Source organism: Mustelus asterias, chromosome 24 (genome assembly GCF_964213995.1).
Source record: "Mustelus asterias chromosome 24, sMusAst1.hap1.1, whole genome shotgun sequence".
NCBI lineage: Eukaryota > Metazoa > Chordata > Chondrichthyes > Carcharhiniformes > Triakidae > Mustelus > Mustelus asterias.
In genome coordinates this window covers 18,968,595-18,992,809 of record NC_135824.1, presented here as the reverse complement: position 1 = coordinate 18,992,809, position 24,215 = coordinate 18,968,595, and the positions used below count along the sequence as shown (strand labels likewise).

The 24,215-nt window shown below is 45.7% G+C and overlaps 1 protein-coding gene across 2 annotated transcripts in view; it reads left to right on the top strand.

Annotated features, from left to right (window-relative positions):
- The window catches only part of myo5c (myosin VC), a 128,417-nt gene that overhangs the window by 92,466 nt on the left and 11,736 nt on the right, over nt 1-24,215 (top strand). For both annotated transcript variants that reach the window (XM_078241360.1, XM_078241361.1), the window contains 11 exons: nt 223-303; nt 4,076-4,256; nt 6,779-6,872; nt 8,986-9,049; nt 12,934-13,102; nt 13,765-13,852; nt 14,117-14,224; nt 14,336-14,490; nt 18,096-18,185; nt 21,635-21,785; nt 23,221-23,506. In XM_078241360.1, coding sequence (XP_078097486.1) covers nt 223-303; nt 4,076-4,256; nt 6,779-6,872; nt 8,986-9,049; nt 12,934-13,102; nt 13,765-13,852; nt 14,117-14,224; nt 14,336-14,490; nt 18,096-18,185; nt 21,635-21,785; nt 23,221-23,506 — 1,467 coding nt within the window. The remainder of the gene's footprint in view (nt 1-222; nt 304-4,075; nt 4,257-6,778; nt 6,873-8,985; nt 9,050-12,933; nt 13,103-13,764; nt 13,853-14,116; nt 14,225-14,335; nt 14,491-18,095; nt 18,186-21,634; nt 21,786-23,220; nt 23,507-24,215) is intronic.

The following is a 24,215-nucleotide window of genomic DNA, read 5'->3' as shown; positions in this document are numbered from 1 at the left end:
CAGGTCACCCCTCAACCTCCGTCGTTCCAGTGAGAACAAACCGAGTTTACCCAACCTCTCCTCGTAGCTAAAAGATAAACCTGTTGTTTGGCCACGTGCTTATGCTATCGCTCCACTGTGTTCAGTGAACCTGCACCATAGGTCGGTTGATATGTTACCAGGAAGGTTAAATGTATAAACAGTTGGTTGCATGACATATTTTTAAAATAATGCTTCACTTAGACTTTCGCCAGAGGACATGGAGCAGCTAAACGAAGATGGAGAGCTCTGGCTGGCTTACGAAGGGTTGAAAAGAGCTACCAGGTGACAGAAAATAAATGACGTCTTGTTTCATTTAAATTAATAGTGGAAGGTTGCAGAATAATGTATCGGTGTTTCTACAGCAGCCTAGTGTTTATATCGGTGTATTACAATTATGTATAAAGTTTCAAGTTTTAAAGTTAGGGTCACAAGTCGGCTTACATTAACACTGCAATGAAGTTACTGTGAAAATCCCCTAGTCGCCACACTCTGGCACCTGTTCGGGTACACTGAGGGAGAATTGAGCACAGCCAATGCACCTAACCAGCACATCTTTCGGACTGTGGGAGGAAACCGGAGCACCCGGAGGAAACCCACGCAGACACGAGGAGAACTTGCGGACTCCGCACAGACAGTGACCCAAACCGGGAATCGATCCCGGGTCCCTGGCGCTGTGAGACAGCGGTGCTAACCACTGCTAATTAATACCTCTGCTATCGAACCACTAAATATAATACTTTATAAAGCTAGTATAGTATGACGTCCTCAGGATTACTTAGTTAAATTTCTCTGATTGTTTTAATGTTCATGTAATTTACTGTGACACGTTTTGGAAGTTGGTTGTAAAAGCTTTGGGCGGATTTAGCAGGTCCAGTCAGCCTCGAGCACAAACCCGTCATAGTCACAAAATCTCGCAAGAGGCCCACAATGGGATTTGTGCCAGCGAGATTTCAGAACAAGACTTCCTCTCCATCCCCATCCACCAATGATGTGATCAGGCTCACGCCCAAAAAGGGCGTGAATTGTAATTTTAAATGCATTATGATTTTAAATACATTATAATATTATTAAATGTCTTTTCGCCATAGTGTCCGGCCCTGTTCAATCTCCCCTCTGCCTCACCAGTGGCATGATGTCACGCCGTCACGAATCACAATTGGTTTTTGAAAATAATGCCAGGGGTGTGACTTTGGGGAGCACCAATGGGGGTGGGGGGAGGGGCTTCCCCTTATGTGTTGGTGGGGCCCAATGGTTGATTAGGGAGCGGGGATTGTGTATGCATTGCGGTGAGGGGAGCTGGAGACTATGAGGGGTGGTGCCAGTGAGAGGGGGTGGGCATGGAGACTGTGTGTGGAAGCGGGTCGATGCCAGTGAGGAGGGGATGAGGGGTTGCAACCCAGTGCCAATGAAAGGGGAGGGGGTGGGGTTGAGGTGACCCTGATTATTTTGCGGTGTGGGGGGTTGGTTCCCAGATCTTTGAGTGGTGGGGGGGATTGTGCATCTGTGTGTGAAGGTTGAGGGTTCTCCGCTTGACCACTAGGAGGTCCCCATGTCTGTGATTGGTGGTCCCAGTGTCCGCGGGGGTGAGGGGGGGGGCTTTAATTTAACTTTGAGATTGGAGCACCCTTTAAAACTGACATCCCGATCTCAGAATCCCGCCATTGACCGCATGGTTAGACCCCGCCCCTCCAGCTGGCTGCATGATCCTCGCCAGCACTGTGAAATTGCAGAATGTTGTTAAATCAGGTGAAAGTTGTCTGCAAAACCTGCGAGTTTCACACAGCTTTTCTCACCTGATCCAACACCCTGTACTATTTAAGGAAAATTCCTCCTTCTATCTCTTTGTTGCATTCTCAAGCCGTAGTGGTAGGCTTGTATGAATGACTGAGTTTCACATACAAGCTCGACTGTAATGAGCTCAGGAGATGAAGAATCAGTTCCCAGCACTTTGGTTGGAGAAGTGAACAGACGGGAAGATTCAATCACAATTTCCTGGGAGATTATTAAGCAAAGGGATGCTGTCCCTTTCCCAGTGTTTATATGGATATCGAATTTTTGTAAAGATTAAACTAAGGACTGGTTTGTACCTCCCTGGGTATCATTCTTAGAACACAAAGTTATCTTGAATGTATTTTATCCTTTGCACCTTTTATGTATTAAGACAGCGAGTGGTCTTAATGTTTCAGTGGTATAGCATCAGGTGAGATTGTGCAGACTATGGAGGGAGGGGGTGGAGGAATGTTAGAGGCATGCCCACCTCTGGATCATCCAGTCCTGGCGAAGGTCAGCATACTCTTGGCAAGGCCGTCACATTCCCAGCAGCAGCAGGGTGGGAAAATCCAGCCATTGCTACAAGGCCGATTGAAATTCCTGAGGCCATCACCTCACAGAATGACCTGAACTCCTCCATCCCTGAAGTTACAACCTAAGCTAACTGACCTTTAGCCGGATGTCCTTTCTTTGACATACACCGGCCTGATGTTTGCTTTCCCCCTCTTTGCAGCCATTCTGCTCTCTTCATGGCTAATTTCCCACCTCCCCCCCCGCCCCCCCACCTCCAGTCGATATCTCTCCAGCCTGTTGCTCACAATGCCCATTCGTACTGAGCCTTCCAGAGGGTGACTGCTGCTTGACCCCTATTTAACATCTTCCAGATAGCTTCTCCCCAACTCCATTGTCATCCTTGTGTCTCTAACCTTCCATTCATTCTGCGCTGATCTCTCTTTGATGGTTCCCTCTGACTTTCCTGCGTTCCCTTTACAATTCTAAGCTGAAAATGGGAATTCCCCCCCACCCCCGCGGTATAATTTGCGGAGGGGGCCCGCCATTGGGCCAGTGGCGGAATCTTCCGACCTTCCGCTGTCAACAGGTTTTCCTCTTCAGCTGGGGGCTGAACAGGCAAGGGAAGGCCATTCAGCCCGCATGCAGCATTAGCCAAATTTGGCAAGTCTTTCCTATCTTCAGTTATAAGGAGAGGCTGGATAGACTGGGACTTTTTTCTCTGGAGTGTAGGGAGCTGAGGGGTGACCTTATAGAGGTCTATAAAATAATGAGGGGCATAGACAAGGTAGATAGTCAATATCTTTTCCCAAAGGTAGGGGAGTCTAAAACTAGAGGGCATAGGTTTAAGGTGAGAGGGGAGAGATACAAAAGGGTCCAGAGGGGCAATTTTTTCACACACATTGTGGTGAGTGTCTGGAACAAGCTGCCAGAGGTAGTAGTAGAGGCGGGTACAATTTTGTCTTTTAAAAAGCATTTAGATAGTTACATGGATAAGATGGCTATAGAGGGATATGGGCCAAATGTGGGCAATTGGGATTAGCTTAAGGGTTTAAAAAAAAGGGCGGCATGGACAAGTTGGGCCGAAGGGCCTGTTTCCATGCTGTAAACCTCTATGACTCTACCATAAAGCCCTCCCCTCCAAATCTTGAGTTGAATTTGGAGTAAGGATGCCTCTCTCCATCCCTGTTGCTTCAGTTTGTCTTAATTCTTCTCCCCGGCTTTCTCTTTTTTTTTCTTTCCTCTCTCTCTGCCCCCTCTGACCTCTCTTATTCACACCTTTCTTGCTATCCTTCCTCTCCTCATTCACCACCCCCCACTACCCCGTCCCACTCTCCCTCCCCACATCACTCTCCTCTCCCACTTCCTTCCTTCCTTCCCTGACCTGGCCCCTCTCCCACTCTCACTCTTTATCCATGCCCCAGCACAACTCTCTCTCATTCCAACCTCCTTTCCCCTTCCTCCCATTCTGCCTCACTGCCCCTCATCCTCTCTCCTCCCACGTGCTTCCTTCCCCTCTGCCACCTGGGGTCTACTCGCCCTCTAACTTGGCTTGACTCCATTCATGTCCTCACACTGGGCTGTCATTGCACGGCACCATGGGAGATCAAGAGAAATATTTAATTATCTTTTGTTCAATAAATGAAGATTGCCGAAGATTTCAGTAATAAGTGACAGTTGGTGACTTTACAATGATCTGCTGTATTTACACAAAGCCTTGTGTCTCATCGTGACTGCAACAATTCTATCATTTATGCCCTTCTATTCTACATAGAGTCATGGAAATGCATATTCAGTCGCAGAAAGAAAGCTACGAGAAGGAAGTTGAGGAACTCGGGTTGAGAATTGACCAACTTTGTGAAGAGACAACACATCTCCAATGTAAGGTCCAAGCAGAGAACAGCGCAAACGAGAGCATCCGACAGGAACTGACCAAACTGGCAAAAGAAAATCTGGTATAGTGAAATCACTCAGATCTTGTGTGTTGTTATTTACAAGGTGTTTTCCTCCAACATTTGCCAGCAAAATCGAAGGTTACCTGACAGAAATCAACTCAAATAGAAAAGTAGTAGGGAGTGGGATAGCTTGATCTTGGTTTCAGATAAAGCTCGGCACAACATCGTGGGCCGAAGGGCCTGTTCTGTGCTGTACTGTTCTATGTTCTAGTAACATTGTGTAATAAGTCCTCAGAGGTGGAAGTCCCTTCACCAAAATTCCTTTATATACAAGATCCAACAACACTATACAGAGTGCTCTCAGTATGCAGTCCACATCCGGAGTGCCAGAGGAACTGACACTCCTGTTTAAATACAGAGCATGAGACTCCCTGATTGGACCATCAAGTTGGCCTTTAATCAGGGAGTTTACATTCAAGCAGGCTAATCCCAATAGCCTGATTAAAATCATTACACTTTGGAGGAATATTGGACTGTAAAGATTTCGCTCGATGGTTACTTGCAGGAAAGAAAATGGCAGAGAAAGATTTATTCCTACCACAGATTTCATCATTTTACTGGCACCAACTAACTTTTCAATATTTTCATATTTTCAAAGTATTGTTTAATAATTGTTTAGGGTGGCGATGGCCCATCACTGGGATATTAATCCGGAAACTCAGCTAATGTACTGGGGTTCGAATCCCGCCACGGCAGATGGTGGAATTTAGATCATAGAATCCCTACAGTACAGAAGGAGGCCATTTGGCCCTTTGAGTCTGCACCAACAACGTTGGCCCCAACTATGAAGTGCCCCATAATTAATTAGCCTGTTAGATACCTGGATAGAATTTCTGTGGCAGTTTATCTGATCTCCCGCCATGATTTTGCCAGAAAACTCTGAGAAATGTGCTGAATGATGGTTTCCATCAACGCCACGGCAAACCTCCAGAAAAGTTTTGTCACGTTTCCAGGTGTCATTGACTAGATTCACCCATGAAAGTAATGGCCAGATCCTCCGCGCTCCGGATGGCAGTACCCCGGAAGATGCACCGGGGGCTACTCGGAGGTCCCAATGCAGGAACTTCGTGGGAATTGCTCGGGAAGTGTCAACTTCTGATGGGAAATTTCCCTGCAGGTGGGAACCCTCCAGAAAATTCTCCCACTCTGGTTCAGAGTCAGAGGCCAGAGTTTTCTTGCCCCGCCCGCCAAGGGAATCGGAGTGGGCGGAGTGCAGACCACGCAAAGGTCTGTTGACCTCGGGGGGGATTTTCTGGTTCTGGGGTGAGTGTGGCCGGTAAATCCTACCCAGAGACTTTGGACAATTCTGACTTACTTATCTGGATAGTTACCAGGAAATATTAGTTAGAAAAAAAATCATGTTTAGGTCCAGGGTAACTATACTGCTCCACCCCCCAACCCCTCGACTCTCCACTGACTCCCCCACACAGACCCTCTGATTCCCCCCAACCCCTCAACTCTCCACTGACTCCACCACACCAACCTCTGATTTCCCCCCAACCCTCCAACCCCCTGACCTTCCAACTCCCTGCTGATCCTCCAACTCCCTTCCCCAGCCCATCCGACCGGAACCAACCTCACCAACCTATCGACCCTGTCTCCTGCCACCCCAGCCACCTGCACACCCTAGCTGCTCTGTCACCCTACCCAGTTGGCACCCTATCCACTTAACCTCACTCACACCCATTTGCTAACACAGTAAAAAGCTATTTTAATGTCCCAAAGCTTAGCACTATGTTAGTGAATTAAAATTTACCAAAATATGGTAGCTGGCGCTATGAAAGGGGGGAGTGTGGCTTGGTTTTCTCTCATGACCCTGTAATAAGTCTTTGGAGGCAGAAGTCCCTTCACCAAAACCCCTTTAGTTACAAACTCTTAACAGCAGTACACAGAGTGCTGGTAGTTAGCAGTATACCTCCGGGGGTGCCAGAGGAACTGACACGCCCGGTTAAGTACAAGGAAAAGACTCCCTGATTGGCTCATCATTGGATCCTTAATCAGGGAGCTCATACTCCAATAGGCCAATCTCAATGGCCTGATTGAAATCATTACAGACAGCAGATATGCTCTACATCTCTGAAGACGCCAAGTTCAGAAGTCTGGAGTAGAAATGTGGCGTTCTGATGCTGTGTTAAAAAAAAAAAACTACTGATGGGGTGATAATCAGACGATGTTTCACACTCCTCAGAAGATTTGGCCAAACCATTTGAATTAGATATTGGAAAATTACCAAATGAACTATATCCTGACATCTGAGGAGAAAGTAATGGTTGAAAAATTGGACACCCAGGCCTCGATATTAACCCCTAACCCCTCTGTTAGCTCACAAGATGGGCAGGAGCAGGTTAAATAATTAAATACACTGAATATGTTCCCAGCAACAGGACACAGGGATATCCAAGTGCCCAGCGGTAGTGCTGAGTTTTGGTTTGGCTATGCCAGGGGCCTGTTGCATGTTCAATGTTGTTGATGGTGTTGAATGTTGATTCGTTGAAGTATAAACCATTTTTGTGTGCACCCAGGTCATTCCAGAATTCAAACTCCAAATCTTAGAGCTGCAAAAACAGAAACAGGACATTGAGAGCCACTTAAAGGGACGGGTTGTGGAAATGAAAGGTGACTCTGTAGGCTGTCTCGTATTTATCTAAAGCATACAAATTGTAAAGTGTAACTTGTGACTTTCACAGCTCCGATATCATTTTTTGCAGTTGTTGGAATCTCTGGGTGGAGTTTTTCCATTTTTTGGTGTATGGGACGCGAGAACCGGCATGGAAGCTGTTGCCCCACGGTGGCTTTTGCTGCCGTATCGTTCGCTGATAGCTGAAAAAAGGGAAGGGGGGGGGGTCCCATGATATAACGCTGAGAGCTCGCTCCCCCGGCAACTATAAAAAGGACATCCTGAGACAAAAAGTAAAAATAGAACCCCCCAACACAACACACCCCACCCACAGAACACTCACCACATGTAACACACCCCCCCATGCAACACACCCTCACCCACAGAACAACCCCCCATGCAACACAGCCCCACCCACAAAACACCCCCCACATGCAACACAGCCCCACCCACAAAACACCCCCCCCACGCAACACCCACCCACCCACAGAACACCCCCCGCATGCAACACAACCCCCCCCCAAAGAACACTCACCACACGTAACACACCCTCCCCCATGCAACACACCCTCCCCCACGCAACACACCCTCACCCACAGAAGAACCCCCCACGCAACACCCACCCATAGAACACCCCCCGCATGCAACACAACCCCCCCCCCCACGCAACACACACTCACCCACAGAAGAACCCCCCACGCAACACCCACTCATAGAACACCCCCCCGCATGCAACACCCACCCATAGAACACCCCCCGCATGCAACACAACCCCACCCACAGAACACCCCCCGCATACAACACAACCCCACCACGCAACACACCCCCACCCACCGAACACTCCCCACACATAACACACCCTCACCCACAGAGCATTCACCACATGCAACACACCCTCCCACACAACACACCCCCACCCATAGACCAACCCCCACAAATACTAAACACCCCCACCCACAGAATACCCCCCCCACACACAACACACCCCACCCATAGATCCACCCCCACCCACAGTATCCACACCCACAGAACACTCCCCCACCCCCCACACAATACATTTCCCCCAGCCCCCCACGCAATGCACCCCCACCCAGAGAACATCCAACCCTCAATGCAACATTCCCCCCCTCTACAGAGCACCCTGGCATTGCCCCCTGGCACTGCTCCCAGCAGTGCCCGGGCATGATCCTTTCTCCTCTCACCTGAACCCTTCTGGCGGATTCTGCTTGCCAGATGCACGCCGTAGGGGACCAGTTATAATTCACGCGACTGGTTATGTAAAGGGACGGCGGGGCGGGGAATTATCGGAGGTAGAGACCTGATAACGAGATGTAAATTTATTGTAACGGGCTTCCCGATGTTGGACATCAGGATTCCCGTGACATCATTGGTGGTGGTGGGTTGCGGGGGGGGGGGGGGGAGGGGGGAATCACAATGGGACATCCCGCCAGCGTTTTGGGCCTCTCGTGCTATTTTACACTCCCATCGTTTTCATGCCTGTTACGAACAGGAGTGCAAAATCCCAGCCCCTGATCATAATAAGGGAGACTTTGGCCCAGTGGTATTATCGCTAGATTAATCATCCAGAAGCTCAGCTAATGTTCTGGGGACCCCAGGTTCAAACCCTGCCACAGCAGATGGTGGAATTTGAATTCAATAAAAAAATCTGGAATTAATAATCTACTGATGACCATGAAACTGTTGTCGATTGTTGGAAAAACCCATCTGGTTCGCTAATGTCCTTTCGGAAAAGAAATCTGCCATCCTTACCTGGTCTGGCCAACATGTGACTCCAGAGCCACAGCAATGTGGTTGATTGTCAACTGCCCTCTGAAATAACCTAGTAAGCCACTCAGTTCAAGGGCAACTGGGGATGTGCAATAAATCCTAGCCAGCCAACGATGCCCATGTCCCACGAATTAATAGAAAAAAATAATTAAAAATCCAGCTTCACCTGTATTACCCATTTCCATTCAAACTTGGATAAATTATTTTGTTAACAGTCTCTTGACGTTGTAGTGAATTAGCCCCCAGCTAACATTGTACGGGTAAAGGCTGTGTATATTGCAGGAAAGAAAATCTGTGCACTCATTAAATAACTGCAATTTACAGAAAAAATGGAAGAAGTTACTGATCAGTTGCAAGACAATCTTGAAGAAGAAGGATTCCAGAGAAGGTGTGCAATCTCTAATATTAGTAAATTCCCTCAGGCCCTCACTTACTTTGCAAGCAGTTCTTGGTGCAGATTCTCTCTAACACGGGTACAGGACGGGTGACAAGATTATGCATCAGTGCCAGGACAGAAAGGCAGAGATGCATACTTAAATGCATGAATAAAGTACTAATTATCCTCCTTCAGCTACCTAACCACTGGTGTTAAGCTTCAATTTTCTGATAATTGCCTGAATTATAATGCATGCTTGCTGTTGTCTCACGCGAGTATTATAGTCACGATCTTAATGCCCTGTGGAGAATGTCATCAAGATTGTGTGATGTTGTATCACTTTAACATAGAATCCCTACAGTGCAGATGGAGTCCATTTGGCCCACATTCACACCCAGGCCCTATCCCCGTAACCCCACTTATTTACCCTGCTACTCCTCCTGACATTAAGGGACAATTTAGCATGGCCAATTCACCTAACCCACACATCTTCGGACTGTGGGAGGAAACCCACGCAGACGTGGGGGGAAAGTGCAAATGCGACACAGACAGTCACCCAAGGCCAGAATCGAACCCGGGTCCCTGGCACTGTGAGGCAGCCGTGCTAACCACTGTGCCACCCTGCCGCAACATCTAGAATGGTGTTCCGCAATCCACCTGTGAGCACACAATCAACAGTGCAAATCGGCATTATTACAGCAGCCTTGGTCTTAAATATTCCTCACACAAAAACCAAAAATGCTGGAAAATCGCAGCGTGTCTGACAGCATCTGTGAAGGGAGAATAGGTCCAACATTGAGTCTGGGTGACCCTTTGCCAGAGCTAAATATTTCTAATGTGCTGCCTGCTTTTACTTTGTATCTGAATACGATCATCACGGTGGCACAGTGGTTAGCACTGCTGCCTCACTGCACCAGGGACCTGGGTTCGATACCGGCCTTGGGTGACTGTGTGGAGTTTGTACGTTCTCCCCCATGTCTGCGTGGGTTTCCTCTGGGTGCTCCGGTTTCCTCCCACACTCCAAAGGTGTGCAGGTTAGATGGATTGGCCACGGTAAATTGTCCCTTAGTGTCCCAAAATGTGTAGGTTAGATGGATTAGCCATGGTAAAATGTATGGGGATAGGACAGGGGCTGGGTAAGATACTCTTTAAGAGTTTCAACAACACCAGGTTAAAGTCCAACAGGTTTATTTGGTAGCAAATACCATTAGCTTTCGGAGCGCTGATCTGGTTGGCTGTAGGGATTCGCATTCTAATCAGTAATCTGTAACTTGATTTTGTGTCTCTGTGCACTGTTTGAGAGCACATTTCCACTCCATCTGACGAAGGAGCAGCGCTCCGAAAGCTAATGGCATTTGCTACCAAATAAACCCGTTGGACTTTAACCTGGTGTTGTTAAAACTCTTACTGTATTTACTCCAGTCCAACGCCGGCATCTCCACATCATAAGATACTCTTGTCAGAGAGTCAATGCAGATTCATCCCCTGGATTCCATGATCATTCCAGTTATGAACAATCAGTTAACGTTATGTCCAGGGGGCCAGACAGCCTGTCGTTCAGTAGTTTCTTTTGAATTCCATTGAGAAACTCTAAACAATTCGAAGGCCCAAATTCTCCATGATGTGGAGCTGCCGGCGTTGGACTGGGGTAAACACAGTAAGAAGTCTCACAACAGCAGGTTAAAGTCCAACAGGTTTATTTGGTAGCAAAGGCCACTAGCTTTCGGAGCGCTGCCCCTTCATCAAGTGAATGGGATTTCAGTTCACAAACACGGCATATAAAGACACAAACCCAATTACCAAAGAATGGTTGGAATGCGAGTCTTTACAGGTAATCAAGTCTTAAAGGTACAGACAGTCTGTTGTCTAAATTGTTTGTACAGCTCTTGCTAAACGTCTAAAGTGAATTCTCCAAAGCTACGCATTACTCCGTTACTTTCGTTTCAATTGCTTTTTTTTCTCCAAGAATTATAATCAGTAAAACGTACCGACTAAAAGAGTACTTTTAATGTATCCAGGCTAGATAATTACATTAAGATTTCAGCGCACATTTCTGTAAATCTGCAGTAAAATCTAGTATATAGGTCGCTTCCATGTTTTACAGCACAGAAAGACGCCCTTCAGCCCATCTCATCTATGCCAACCATCTAACACCGACCTATTCTAATTCCATTTCCAGCACCTGATCCATAGCTTTGTACGCTTTGGCGTTTCAAGTGCTCATCTCAATTTTTTTTTTTAGCTTTAAAGTTTATTTATTAGTGTCACAAGTAGGCTTACATTAACACTGCAATGAAGTTACTGTGAAAATCCCTCAGTCACCACACTCCGGCGCCTGTTCGGGTACACACTGAGGGAGAATTTAGCATGGCCAATGCACCTAACCAGCACGTCTTTCGGACTGCGAGAGGAAACCGGAGCACCCGGAGGAAACCCATGCAGATACGGGGAGAATGTGCAGACACGTGCACACACACTGACACAAACCGCGAATCAAACCCGGGTCCCTGGCGCTGTGAGGTAGCAGTGCTAACCACTGGGCCACCATACTGCCCCAAATGCTTCTTAAATGTTCTGAGGGTGGTCTCATTAGCCTCAACCCGCCTTCCAAGCAGAGAGTCCCAGATTCTCACCATCCTCTGGGTGAAGAAGCTTTTCTTCCAATCCCATCTAAATCTCCTGCCCCCTTATCTTAAATTTATGTACCCCGGTTATTGACCCCTCTACAAATAGGAAAAGTTTCTTCCAATCTGTCCTACCGATGTCCCTCATAATTTTGTACACTTCAGTCAGGTCCGCCCTCGGCCTTCTCTGCTCTAAAGGAAAGAACCCCAGCCTTAACCAGCCTCCCATCATTAGCTGAAACTCTCCAAGTGAATCTCCTCTGCAGCCTTTTGAGTGCAATCCGATAATGTGGCGACCAGCTACACTACCCTTCACAGAGAAACAATGATTAGTAAATCAGTGCAATTTATAGATTATTTTTATATTAATGTAAGATTAATTATAAATTTGAATGTGACTATACCCATTGCATTTGATTTGCAACAGACAATGCTAAAGATAAAATCCTAGAGGTTCAGAGGGTGCAATATTTTCTCCCTCTCCTCGGAGGGTTTTGCGGTGGCGGGAGGCGGTGTACTGGCAGCGGGAGCTTATGATCCCGCCATTGTCAAGGGGGTTCACCCCTCGCCATTGGGTAACTTGCGGCAGGGCTGCACCCTCGGCAGGACCATAAGATCCCACTGGCCTAAACCCCAGCAAGGTTTCGATGTAAATTTTGTTTAAATTCATTACCTTGGTTCAAGGAAGCTCCCTTTATTTACAATTAATTTATAACTGAATAAGGTCCTAACAGGACTAAAAAGTTACTATTTCTGTTTACTAATTATAATAACACTGGAAAGTCTCCAGTAGGCAGCACGGTGGTACAGTGGTTAGCACTGCTGCCTCACAGCGCCAGGGACTCTGGTTCGATTCCCGGATTGGGTCACTGTCTGTGCGGAGTTTGCACGTTCTCCCCGTGTCTGCATGGGTTTCCTCCGGCTGCTCCAGTTTCCTCCTACAGTCCAAAGATGTGCGGGTTAGGTTGATTGGCCATGCTAAATTGACCCTTAGTGTTCCGGGATGCATAGGTTAGAGGGATTAGCGGGATAAATATATGGGGATAAGGCCTGGGTGGGATTGTTGTCGGTGCAGACTCGATGGGCTGAATGGCCTGCTTCTGCACTGTAGGGATTCTATGATTTAAACAAGATGCTTACTATTCAAATTGAGTAGCAAGTTCCCCAGTTCTCTTTTTCAAATACAAAAAAACCAGCCAGCACTGTTAATTGACAACGGTACAGTAACAGGTTATGCCATTGAAATGTTCTCAATTTGTTAACAATATATAGATTGTTAGAAACTCAGAAAGCTAACTGTGCAAAAGAAAATGTGGAATTACTTGCTAAAGTCAGAAAACTTGAAAGTGAGAATTACCAACTGCTGAATCGGACCCAAACTGATAGCGCAGTCAGTAACAGAATGCAGCAAGAAGCATCGCAATTAACAGTGGAAAACTCGGTGAGTGCTGGAATATTGCCATCCCTAAAGTCCTACACTGATTTTAAGATGGATTGATACAAGTCAAGTGTTAAAACCTAAAATGGATTGGATATGGTCAAAATATGATCTTTGTTTGTTAGCCAATAACTTTAACTTAAAAGTGGACTGGAATGTGTGAGTTTGGACACTGGCCTTGGGGACATTCAAATTTAATTCCCCACAACGGGGATGTTTAATTTCTCCATCAACAACATAGAACAATTTATCATTAAGCTCCTTTGATGGAGAATTGAATTCAGGGCTCTCGGAGATAATCCAGAATTTCATCGTAGCATTAACTGGTATTTGAATGAAATAGTTATTGTGTTTCACCTGATCTTGCTTAGATGGTTCATTGTAAATGAGGCAATTACAAAGAGCAGCTTAAAGCCCTTCTGTCCCCTTCAAAATACGCCTTAAATTGGTTGACACAAGAGTAGCAATATGAAATTTGTAACCCACACTGGCCATTTAATAAAAATTAAGAGAATAGTTTTGCTTTTGATTTCAAGTTTTATATTTAAAAGGAACCCTGTAGTAATATCATTTGAAAAGCTTGAAATGCTGTTACATCAACGGCAGAACTTTGTAACACTGATGAGCGAACAGCGAAAGGTAATTGTTTATGTTTTGTTTCGGAGGATCTTGTGGAACGTCTGGACCAGAAGGAAAAACAAATCAGGAAGTTACAAAATCAGATTAAGGCCTTAACCAAAACAATCGGGAAAGGTACGTCACTCGAACTTTGTCCAAAATTAGTGTTTTTCAGCTGGAAGTGTCGCACTTGTAGTTTAGGAGCAGCCATATGATTTTTTGGGGGGAAAAAAAGAACCACATTTCTCTGATATTTGATCCAGCGTGTTACTTTGTTTAAAAGAGATTGGAAAAGAATAGCACAGACCTTTTAGTGGCAATGCTTGAGATTCTGAAGATTGAACTGGTTTTGAAAACAGAATCTGACTTGTATCCAAATGTTTTAATAATTTGGGACAGAAAATCAAACCAATGGAAAACTGAGTCCAGTTGTGAAGAAGGAATACCTTGGAATGTTGGAATGTAAAATTGAGGATGAAGAAAAGCTCATCAAAAATCTAGTTTTGGGTAAAGTTTCAATTTCTCTGCTTTCTCAAGACAATGCGGTTAGTAACAATCAAACTAGTATGTTTAGGAGGCTTATCTGTTGTAATGTATATGGTTGTGTTTCACTTTTAGACCTTAAACCGCGAGGTGTGGCTGTGAATATGATTCCAGTACTGCCAGCAAATATCCTGTACATGTGTGTGCGTTACACCGATGAAATTAACAGTGCTGAAATGCTGAAATCACTGATGGATTCCCTCCTTGGTGGTATCAAGAAAGTCACAAAGGTATGAAGACCTCCCAAAGTGAAGAGGTGTTTAATGGAATATTTCACAGAATCATACAGTGCAGAAGAGGCCCTTCAGCCCATCGAGTCCGCACCGACACATTATCGACACCTGAACTCCCACCTAATCCCATCTGCCAGCACTTGGCCCATAGCCCTGAATGTTATGACATGGCAAGTGCTCATCCAGATACTTTTTAAAGGATGTGAGGCAACCCGCCTCTACCACCCTCTCAGGCAGCACATTCCAGACCATCACCACCCTCTGGGTAAAAGGATTTTTTCTCACATCCCTCCGAAACCTCCTGCCCCTCACCTTGAACCTATGCCCCCTCGTCACTGACCCTTCAACTAAGGGGAACAGCTGCTCCCTATCTACTCTGTCCATGTCCCTCATAATCTTGTACACCTCAATCAGGTCGCCCCTCAGTCTTCTCTGCTCCAATGAAAACAACCCAAGCCTATCCAACCTCTCTTCATAACTATCCAAACTCTCCCATCCCAGGCAGCATCCTGGTGAATCTCCACTGCACCCCCTCCAGTGCAATCACATCCTTCCTATAATGTGGCGACCAGAACTGCACACAGTACTCGAGTTGTGACCTCATCAAAGTTCTAAACAACTCCAACATGACTTCCCTGCTTTTGTAATTATGCCTCGATTGATAAAGGCAAGTGTCCCATATGCCTTTTTTCACCACCCTACTAACATGCCCTTCTACTTTCAGAGATCCGTGGACAAGCACGCCAAGGTCCCTTTGTCCCACAGAACTCCCTAGTGTCCTACCATTCATTGAGTACTTTCTTGTCAAATTACTCCTTCCCAAGTGTATCACCTCACACTTTTCAGGGTTAAATTCCATCTGCCACTTATCTACCCATATGACCATTCCATCTATATCTTCTTGCAGCCCAAGACACTCTGCCTCACTGTTAACCACCCATCCAATCTTGGTGTCATCCACAAACTTACTAATCCTACCACCCACATTGTCATCAATGTCATTTATATAAATGACAAATAATAGGGGGCCCAACACAGATCCCTGTGGAATGCTGCTGAACACTGGCTTCTAGTTACGAAAGCAGCCTTCTGCCTTCACCCTCTGTCTCCTACAACTGAGCCAATTTTGAATTCACTTTACCAAATTACCCTGCATCCCATGTGGATTTATCATCTTTGACAAGGTCCCTCATGGGAGACTTGTAAAGGCTTTGCTGAAATCCATATAAAGTACATCGACTGCACTACCCTTGTCTAGACACCTGGTCACCGCCTCAAAAAATTCAATCAAATTTATTAGACATGATCTCCGTCTGACGAAGCCATGCTGACTATCCCTGATCAAGCTTTGCCTTTCCAAGTGGAGATAGATGCTCTTCTTCAGATGTGAGACTCACTGGTCTGTAGTTTCCTGGTTTATCTCTACAACCCTTCTTAAATAGTAGAACCACATTAGCTGTTTTCCAGTCATCTGGCACCTCCCCTGTGGCTAGAGAGAAATTGAAAATTTGGGTCAGAGCCCCTGCAATCTTTTCCCTTGCCTCCCACAGCAGCCAAGGGCACAATTCATCTGCACCTGGAGATTTATCCAATTTTCAGGCTGCCAACACCTCCAATACCTGTCCTTTGCTATGAATTTCTTAAGCAAATTGACAGTCTCTCTCCCTGAATTCTATACCATCGTCCTCACTCTCTTGGGTGAAGACGGATGTGAAATATTCATTCAACACTCGACCAATGTCCTCTGGCTCCACCCACAGCTTGCCCTATTCATCTCTTTCTCTGGTTATCCTCTTCCCATTGATATACTTATAGAATATCTTGGGATTTTCCCTACTTTTACCAGCCAGAGCTTTTTCATATCCCCTCTTTGCATTCCTAATTGCTTTCTTAAACTCCACCCTGCACTTTCTACACCTCACTAACACCTTCACTGATTTGCTCCCCTTGTACTTTTTAAAAGCCTTTCTTTTCCTTCTCCAACCATCCATGGTTCTCTGGGTTTGTAATTCCTACCTATCGCCCGAGAAGGAACATGCTGGGCTGGCACCCTCCCCATTTCCTTTTTGAATGCCTCCGTCTGCTCTTCTGTAGATTTCCCTATTAGTAGCTTTTCCCAGTCTACCGTGGCCGGATCCTGTCTTCTTTTACTAAAATCCGCTCTCCCCCAATCCAAAACTTTTTTTTGCAGCTTGTCTATTTCCTTGTCCATAACAAACTTAAATTGCACCATGTTGTGATCGCTATCACTAAAATGCTCCCCCACCACCCCCTCAACCACCTTCTGGCTTTATTCCCCAGAATCAGGTGCAGCAAAGCTCCCTCCTTTGTTAGACCCTCCATATATTGATTTTAAAAGTTCTCCTGCACACATTTCAAGAAATCTACATCCAAGTCCTTAACACTATGTACATCCCAGTTAATATTGGGAAAGTTGAAATCACCTAATATAATAACCCTATTGTTATTATTTTTACACACCTCCACAAACTGAGCACATATTTGCTCCTCAATATCCCTCTGACTATCTGGGAGTCTATAATAAACACCGAATAATGTGGTTGCCCCTTTTTTTATTCCTAAACTCTACCCACAAAGCTTCATTTGATGCCCCCTCCAATATATTGTAATATATAATTTTGTCTTTCAAGAAGCATTTAGATAGTTACATGGGTACGATGGGTATAGAGGGATATGGGCCAAATGCGGGCAATTGGGACTAGCTTAGGGGTTTAAAACAAAAGGCGGCATGGACAAGTTGGGCCGAAGGGCCTGTTTCCATGCTGTTACCTCTATGACTCTATATCATCTCTCCTTGCTGCAGTAACTGACTCCTTAACTAACAATGCAATACCTCCTCCTCTTATACCCCCTCCCCTATCGCGCCTGAAGATTCTATATACCGGAATGTTGAGTTGCAAATCGTGTCCTTTCTTCAACCAATGCATGATTTCCTTAAGATATGAGCTGTTTCATGTAAAGTATCTTGCAGTGATTTACGCGTTTGTTATGTCTGTATAATAGAAAACATCCGTAACATATTTAAAGTTTAGATAACATCGGGAATGTTGCAAAGTAAAGTTTATTTATTAGTCACAAGTAGGCTTACATTAACATTGCAACGAAGTTACTGTGAAAATCCCCTGGTCACCACACTGTTCGGGTACACTGAGGGAGAATTTAGCATGGCCAATGCATCTAACCAGCATGTCTTTCGGACTGTGGGAGGAAACCGGAGCACCCGGAGGAAACCCACGCAGACACGGGGAGGACATGCAAACTCCACACGGACAGTGACCCAAGCCGGGAATCGAACCCGGGTCGCTGGCGCTGTGAGGCAGCAGTGCTAAGCACTGTGCCACCATGCTGTCCCAAAACATTTTTTTATAAGAAACTATATAATAGAAAACATCCGTAACGCATTTAAAGTTTAGATAACATTGGGAATGTTGATACAGTTATAGGGGTTTATGGATATCAGCAGTGTTTCGAAACCATGTAACAGTTTCCTGTGTGTTTTTATATGAAAAATAACTATTTGTGAAAGTGAAAGTCATGTAGTTATTCATATTAATTCTTCCAAATCTGACCTTATTTAACAGAATCACAGTGAAGATTTTGAAATGCTGTCGTTCTGGCTTTCAAACAGTGTGCACTTTCTCAATTGTTTGAAACAGTATAGTGGAGAGGAGGTAAGGACAAGCTTCATCCAGGAATACTCTTTTTTCAAATCTCCAGGCTTTGTTATAAAACACACTTGTTTTCAATTTATATTTAAAGTTTGAATGTACAATATATACATGGGCGGCACGGTGGCCCAGTGGTTAGCACTGCTGCCTCACAACACAGTAAGAAGTCTCACAACACCAGGTTAAAGTCCAACAGGTTTATTTGGTAGCCTCACAACACCGGGTTCAATTCCGGCCTCGGGAGACTGACTGTATGGCGTTTGCACATTCTCCCCGTGCCTACGTGAGTTTCCACCAAGTGCTCCGGTTTCCTCCCACAGACCAAAGATGTGTGGGTTAGGTTGACTGGCCATGCTAATTTGACCCCAGTGTCAGGGGGATTAGCGGGGTAAATGTGTGGGGTTACGGGAATAGGACCTGGGTGGGATTGTGGTCGGTGCAGACTCGATGGGCCGAATGGCCGCCTTCTGTACTGTGGGGATTCTATGTGCTAATCTACAATGCGATGTTACTAAACGCATTCATGGTTTTGCAATCTGTGTGTTAACTTCTTTCATGGGACATGGGCATCGCTGGCAGCGCCAGCATTTGTTGCCCATCCCAAATTGCCCTTGAGAAGGTGGCAGAAACCAATCTCTTGAACCGCTGCAGTCCCTCTCCTAGGAGTCTGCACCCACAGAGCACTTTTGAGATACCCACAGCATTTTACTCTTAGCCATGTCTTTTTCTCTCTATATTTTTTTAACAATTTTTTAATATTCAGTTTGGGGAAAGTGGTGATCTCATAGAATCCCTTCGGTGCAGAAAGACGCCATTCGGCCCATCAAGTCTGCACTGACAAGAATCCTATCCAGGCCCTATCCCCATAACCTCACGCATTCACCTCACTAATCTCTCTAACCTAAGCATTCCGGGACAGAAGGGGATAAGTTAGCATGGCCAATGCATCTAACCCACACATTTTTTGATTGTGGGAGGAACTCGGAGCACCCGGAGGAAATCCACGCAGACACAGGGAGAGCATGCAGACTCCACACAGACAGTGACCCAAACTGGGAATCGAACCCTGGTCCCTGGTGCTGTGAGGCAACAGTGCTATCCCACTGTGCCACCATGCTGCCCAATGCCGATCTGTGCCAACATTTTAATGCTCATTAAAATAAAAGCAAAATACTTTGGATTCTGGAGGTCAGAAATAAAAACAGAAAGTGCTGGAGAAACTCAGCAGGTCAGGCAGCATCTGTGGATGTTTCGGGTCCAATATGATTCCTCTTTGGGGTGGATTGGAAAAAGGCTCATAATGGACTAGAAACATTGGCCGCGATTCTCCCATCACGACCCGCAACTTTTCCCCACAGATGCTGCCAGACGTGCTGAGTATTTTTTCCACCACTTCCTGTTTTTATTTTATTACTTATCCCTAGTTGCCCTTGGCAACTTGATGGGAGGCCACCTTTTTGAACAGCTGTAATCCATGCAGTGAAGGAACTGTTTTAAAACTGTCAGTGGGGCGAAGATATGTCCAAGTCAAGCTGCTGTGTGAGTTAGAGGTGATGATGTTCCCACACATCTGCCGCCCTTGTCCTTCTAGCGGTCACAGGTTTGAGAAATGCTGTTGAAGGAGCCTTGGCAGCCTGCTTCGTAATGAATACAGCAACCACAGTGGACCGGCAGTAGAGGGAACAGATATTTAAGCTGAGAATAAAAGCAAAATGCAGCAGATGCTGGAAATCTGACATAAAAACAGAGAATGCTGGGTAAACTCAGTGGCCGGAATTTTATCCCCTGGCCTGCCCCAGAATCGGGGTGGGCGAGGCTCACAGAACGGCATTCTCCGTTGGCCGCAGGCAGGCTCTTACCAGCCTCGGGCGGGCGAGGTGGTAAAATTCCTGCAAGCAGCCCTGGCAGCATCGGTGGAGAGAAACAGAGTTAAGGTTTTGGGTCCAAATGATGCTTCTATGGAATATTTAAGCTGGTCCGAATCGAGGCTCTGATTAATGGTGACCTCCATTTTATTGATGGTGGGAATTTGGTGATGATAATGTAAAGGGGATGCTGATTGGCTTTCACTTGGGGAGAAGTCATTCCTTCGTCTTGGTGAGTGTTTCCTGCCACCCATCAGTCCAAGCCACCCAGGTCTTATTGTGTGTGACCATCGAGTATTTTATTATTTGAAAAATTATGAATGAATCTGAGCACACTGCAATTTGTATTTATACAGCATCTTTAATATAATAAAATATCCCCTAACCACTTCACCAAAAGTATTATAACAATTTGACACCAGGTCATGTACGAATGTATTTGGACAAATGGCCACAAGTTTGGTCTAAGGGAGAGATTTCAAGGTGTATCTTAAAGGAAGAGGGCGAAGCCAAGAGGCACAGAGATTAAGGGAGGAAATTTCAGAGCCTAGGATCCAGGCAGCTGAAGGCAGGACCACCGATAGTGGGGCTATTAAAATTGTGGATGCTCAAGGTGATGCATTTTGGGGGGGTTCTAGCAAGGCAAAGGAATGGAGGGATGCTCGGAAGTACAGAGCACCAGAGGGACCTTGAGGTGCATGTCCATAGATCTCTGAAGGCAGCAGGACAGGTACATAAAGTGGTTAAGAAGCATGTGAGATATTTGCCTTTATTAGAATATAAGAGCAGGGAGGTTATGATAGAGCTGTATAAAATGCTTGATGGGCCACAGCTAGAGTACTGTGCGCAGTTCTGGTTGCCACATGATAGGAAAGATGTGATTGCATTAGAGAGGCTGCAGATGAGATTCATCAGGATGTTACCTATCGAGAGAGGCTGGTTAGAATATTTTCCCTAGAACAGAAAAGACCAAGGGGAGACCTGATTGAGGTGAGGAAAATGATGAGGGATATAGATAGGGTAGGTAGGAAGGAACATTTCCCCTTGGTAGAGGGATCAATAACCAGGGGGCATAGATTTAAGGTAAGGAGGAGGGAGAGTTTGAGGGGATTTGAGGAAAAACATTTTCACCCAGAGGGTGTTGGGAACCTGGAACTCACTGCCTGAATGGGTGGTAGAGACAGGAACCCTCACAATGTTTCAGAAGCATTCAGATGAACACTTGAAATGCCATAGCAAACAAGGCTACGGACCAAGTGCTGGAAAATGGGATTAGAATAGATAGGGGCTCAATGGCCAGTGCAGACGCAATGGGCCGAAGGGCCTCTTTCTGTGCTGTAAAACTCTATGACTCAATGAATGGAGCTGTTGATTTTGTTTTATATATTATGTATTCATATCTCATAAAACAATTGTGTTTGAAAAGTTGAACTTAGGGGCAGTTTAGCACGGGATGTTTTAGTCCTTTGACAGGTGGGAAATGAGTCTTTCTCACTTCGCAGAGAATAAATATGTAGGGAACTATCGTCTGTGATGTTTCTTCGACTAAGACTTTTTAACATGTGATATTTATTGCTTTTAATGAAGGAATTTATGAAGCACAACACTCCTCAACAAAATAATCAGTGTCTGAGAAACTTTGACCTGTCGGAATACAGACAGATCCTGAGTGATTTGGCGATCCACATTTACCAGCAACTCATTCAGGTGATGGAGGATGATCTGCAACCAATGATCGGTAAAGACCGTTTACTTTTCATTTCTCTTATCTTCAACAATCAACTCTGGCTCGTCAGGTGAAAAAACCATGTCCTTATAGAAGGTCTTGTGCCATTTGAAATACATCCTCAATTTTCATCAAGAAATGGTAGAACGTTAACTTGCAGGAAATGTGTGGGGCGGCACAGTGGTTAGCACAGTGGTTTAGGAGAGGCGATGGCCTAGTGGTATTATCGCTAGACTATTAATCCAGAAACTCAGCTCATGTTCTGGGGACCCAGGTTCGAATCCGACCACGGCAGATGGTGGAATTTGAATTCAATTAAAATATCTGGAATTAAGAATCTACTGATGACCATGAAACCATTGTCAATTGTCGGAAAAACCCATCTGGTTCACTAATGTCCTTCAGGAAAGGAAATCAGCCATCCTTACCTGGTCTGGCCTACATGTGACTCCAGAGCCACAGCAATGTAGTTGACTCTCAACTGTCCTCGGGCAACTAGGGATGCAGGCCAGCCAGCAATGCCCATGTCCCACAAATGAATTTTCTTTTTTTAAACTGCTGCCTCACAGCACCAGGGACCTGGGTTCGATTCCCAGCTTGGATCATTGCCTGTGCAGAGTCTGTACATTCTCCCCATGTCTGCAAGGGTTTCCTCCGGTTTCCTCCCACAGTCCGAAGACGAACTGGTTAGGTGGATTGGCCATGCTAAATTCTCCCTCGGTGTACCCAAACAGGTGCCGGAGTGTTGACTAGGGGATTTTCACAGTAACTTAATTGCAGTGTTAAGGTATGCCTACGTGTGACATTAATAAATAAACTTTAAACTTTAACTTGTTCATGCCAAATGCTACAGTTGAAATAGGATAAGATTCTAGTTCTAGTACTGTGATGTGTGTGCATGATATGAGTGCATTTGATAGGGTAAGATATGGGGCAGCATGGTGGCACAGTGGTTAGCACTGCTGCCTCCCAGCGGCAGGGACCCATTTTCAATTCCGGCCTCGGGTGACTGTGCGGAGTTTGCATGTTCTCCCCGTGTCTGCGTGGGTTTCCTCTGGGTGCTCCGGTTTCCTCCCAAAATCCAAAGATGTGCAGGTTAGGTGGAGTGGCCATGGTAAATTGCCCCTTAGTGTCAAGGGGACTAGCAGGATAAATACTTGGGGTTACAGGGATGTGGCCTGGGTGGGACTGTTGTCGGTGCAGGCTCGATGGGCCAAATGGCCTCCTTCTGCACAGTAGGGATTCTATTCTATGGACTGCCATTGAAAATAGACTGGTGTGCGTAGCACATGGAGTGGTGTAATCAAGTGATGGCATTATTTCTGGTATGCATGGTCAGATTGCCTGTTTCTGTGCGGACTTCTGTGTAATGTCAATGATTATATTAGCAAATGTGGTGCCAGTCTTGTACTGAAACTAAGTCATAATTATTATTGCTCCATTTTAGTACCAGGGATGCTGGAACACGAGAGTCTTCAAGGCATTTCGAGCATGAAGCCAACTGGACTGAGGAAACGATCTTCGAGCTATCGAGAAGAAATAAACAAGTACACCATCTCTTCCATTCTGCAGCAGCTGAGTTACTATTTCAGCACAATGTGTCAGCATGACATGGACTCCGAGCTGATCAAACAGGCAGTGAAGCAGCTCTTCTTCCTCATTGGAGCAATCACCCTCAATAATCTCTTTCTGCGAAAGGACATGTGCTCTTGCAGAAAAGGAATGCAGATAAGGTAAAGTCGGAAACGTTGCAGGCATTTTCCTCCAGTACTTCCTCAGAGAGTGAGTTGCATTAAATCTGTCAGCGATATAACCCCAAGCGCTGTGATGGGTCCCGTCTTAACTCTCTGCCCATGATTGGGGTTGGCATGAGTAAAAATCTCACCCATTGCCAGGAATTTTATGGCCTCGCTCGACTCGAGACTGGAAAATCCCACCTGAGGTCAACGGACTTTCCGGTTGTCCGCCTCTTTCCTGCTCTGATTTCCGTGGGCAGTAGAATTCCAGCGAATTGTCACTTTTACTTTGGAAGCTGAACAGAGGACTTGAAAGGAAGAAAGGAACTTGCATTTAAACAAAGCCTTTTGTCGGGGGGGGGGGGGGAGCGACCCACTCAATTTTGTCTTTACCAGTCTACCTGTCACAGATGCATCTGTCCATGACAATATTGATAAGAGTGACCGTCACACAGTCCTTGTGGAGACAAAGTTCTGCCTTTATATTGCTGATACCCTCCTTTGTGTTGTGTGGCACTAGCACCGTGCTAAATGGACAAATTTCAGACAGATTGAACAACTCAAAACTGGGCATCCATGGGGAGGTGATGGCCTAGTGGTATTATCGCTAGACTATCAATCCAGGAACTCGGCTAATGTTTTGGGGACCCAAGTTCGAATCCCGCCACAGCAGATAACCGAGAAACCATTGTTGATTGTTGGAAAA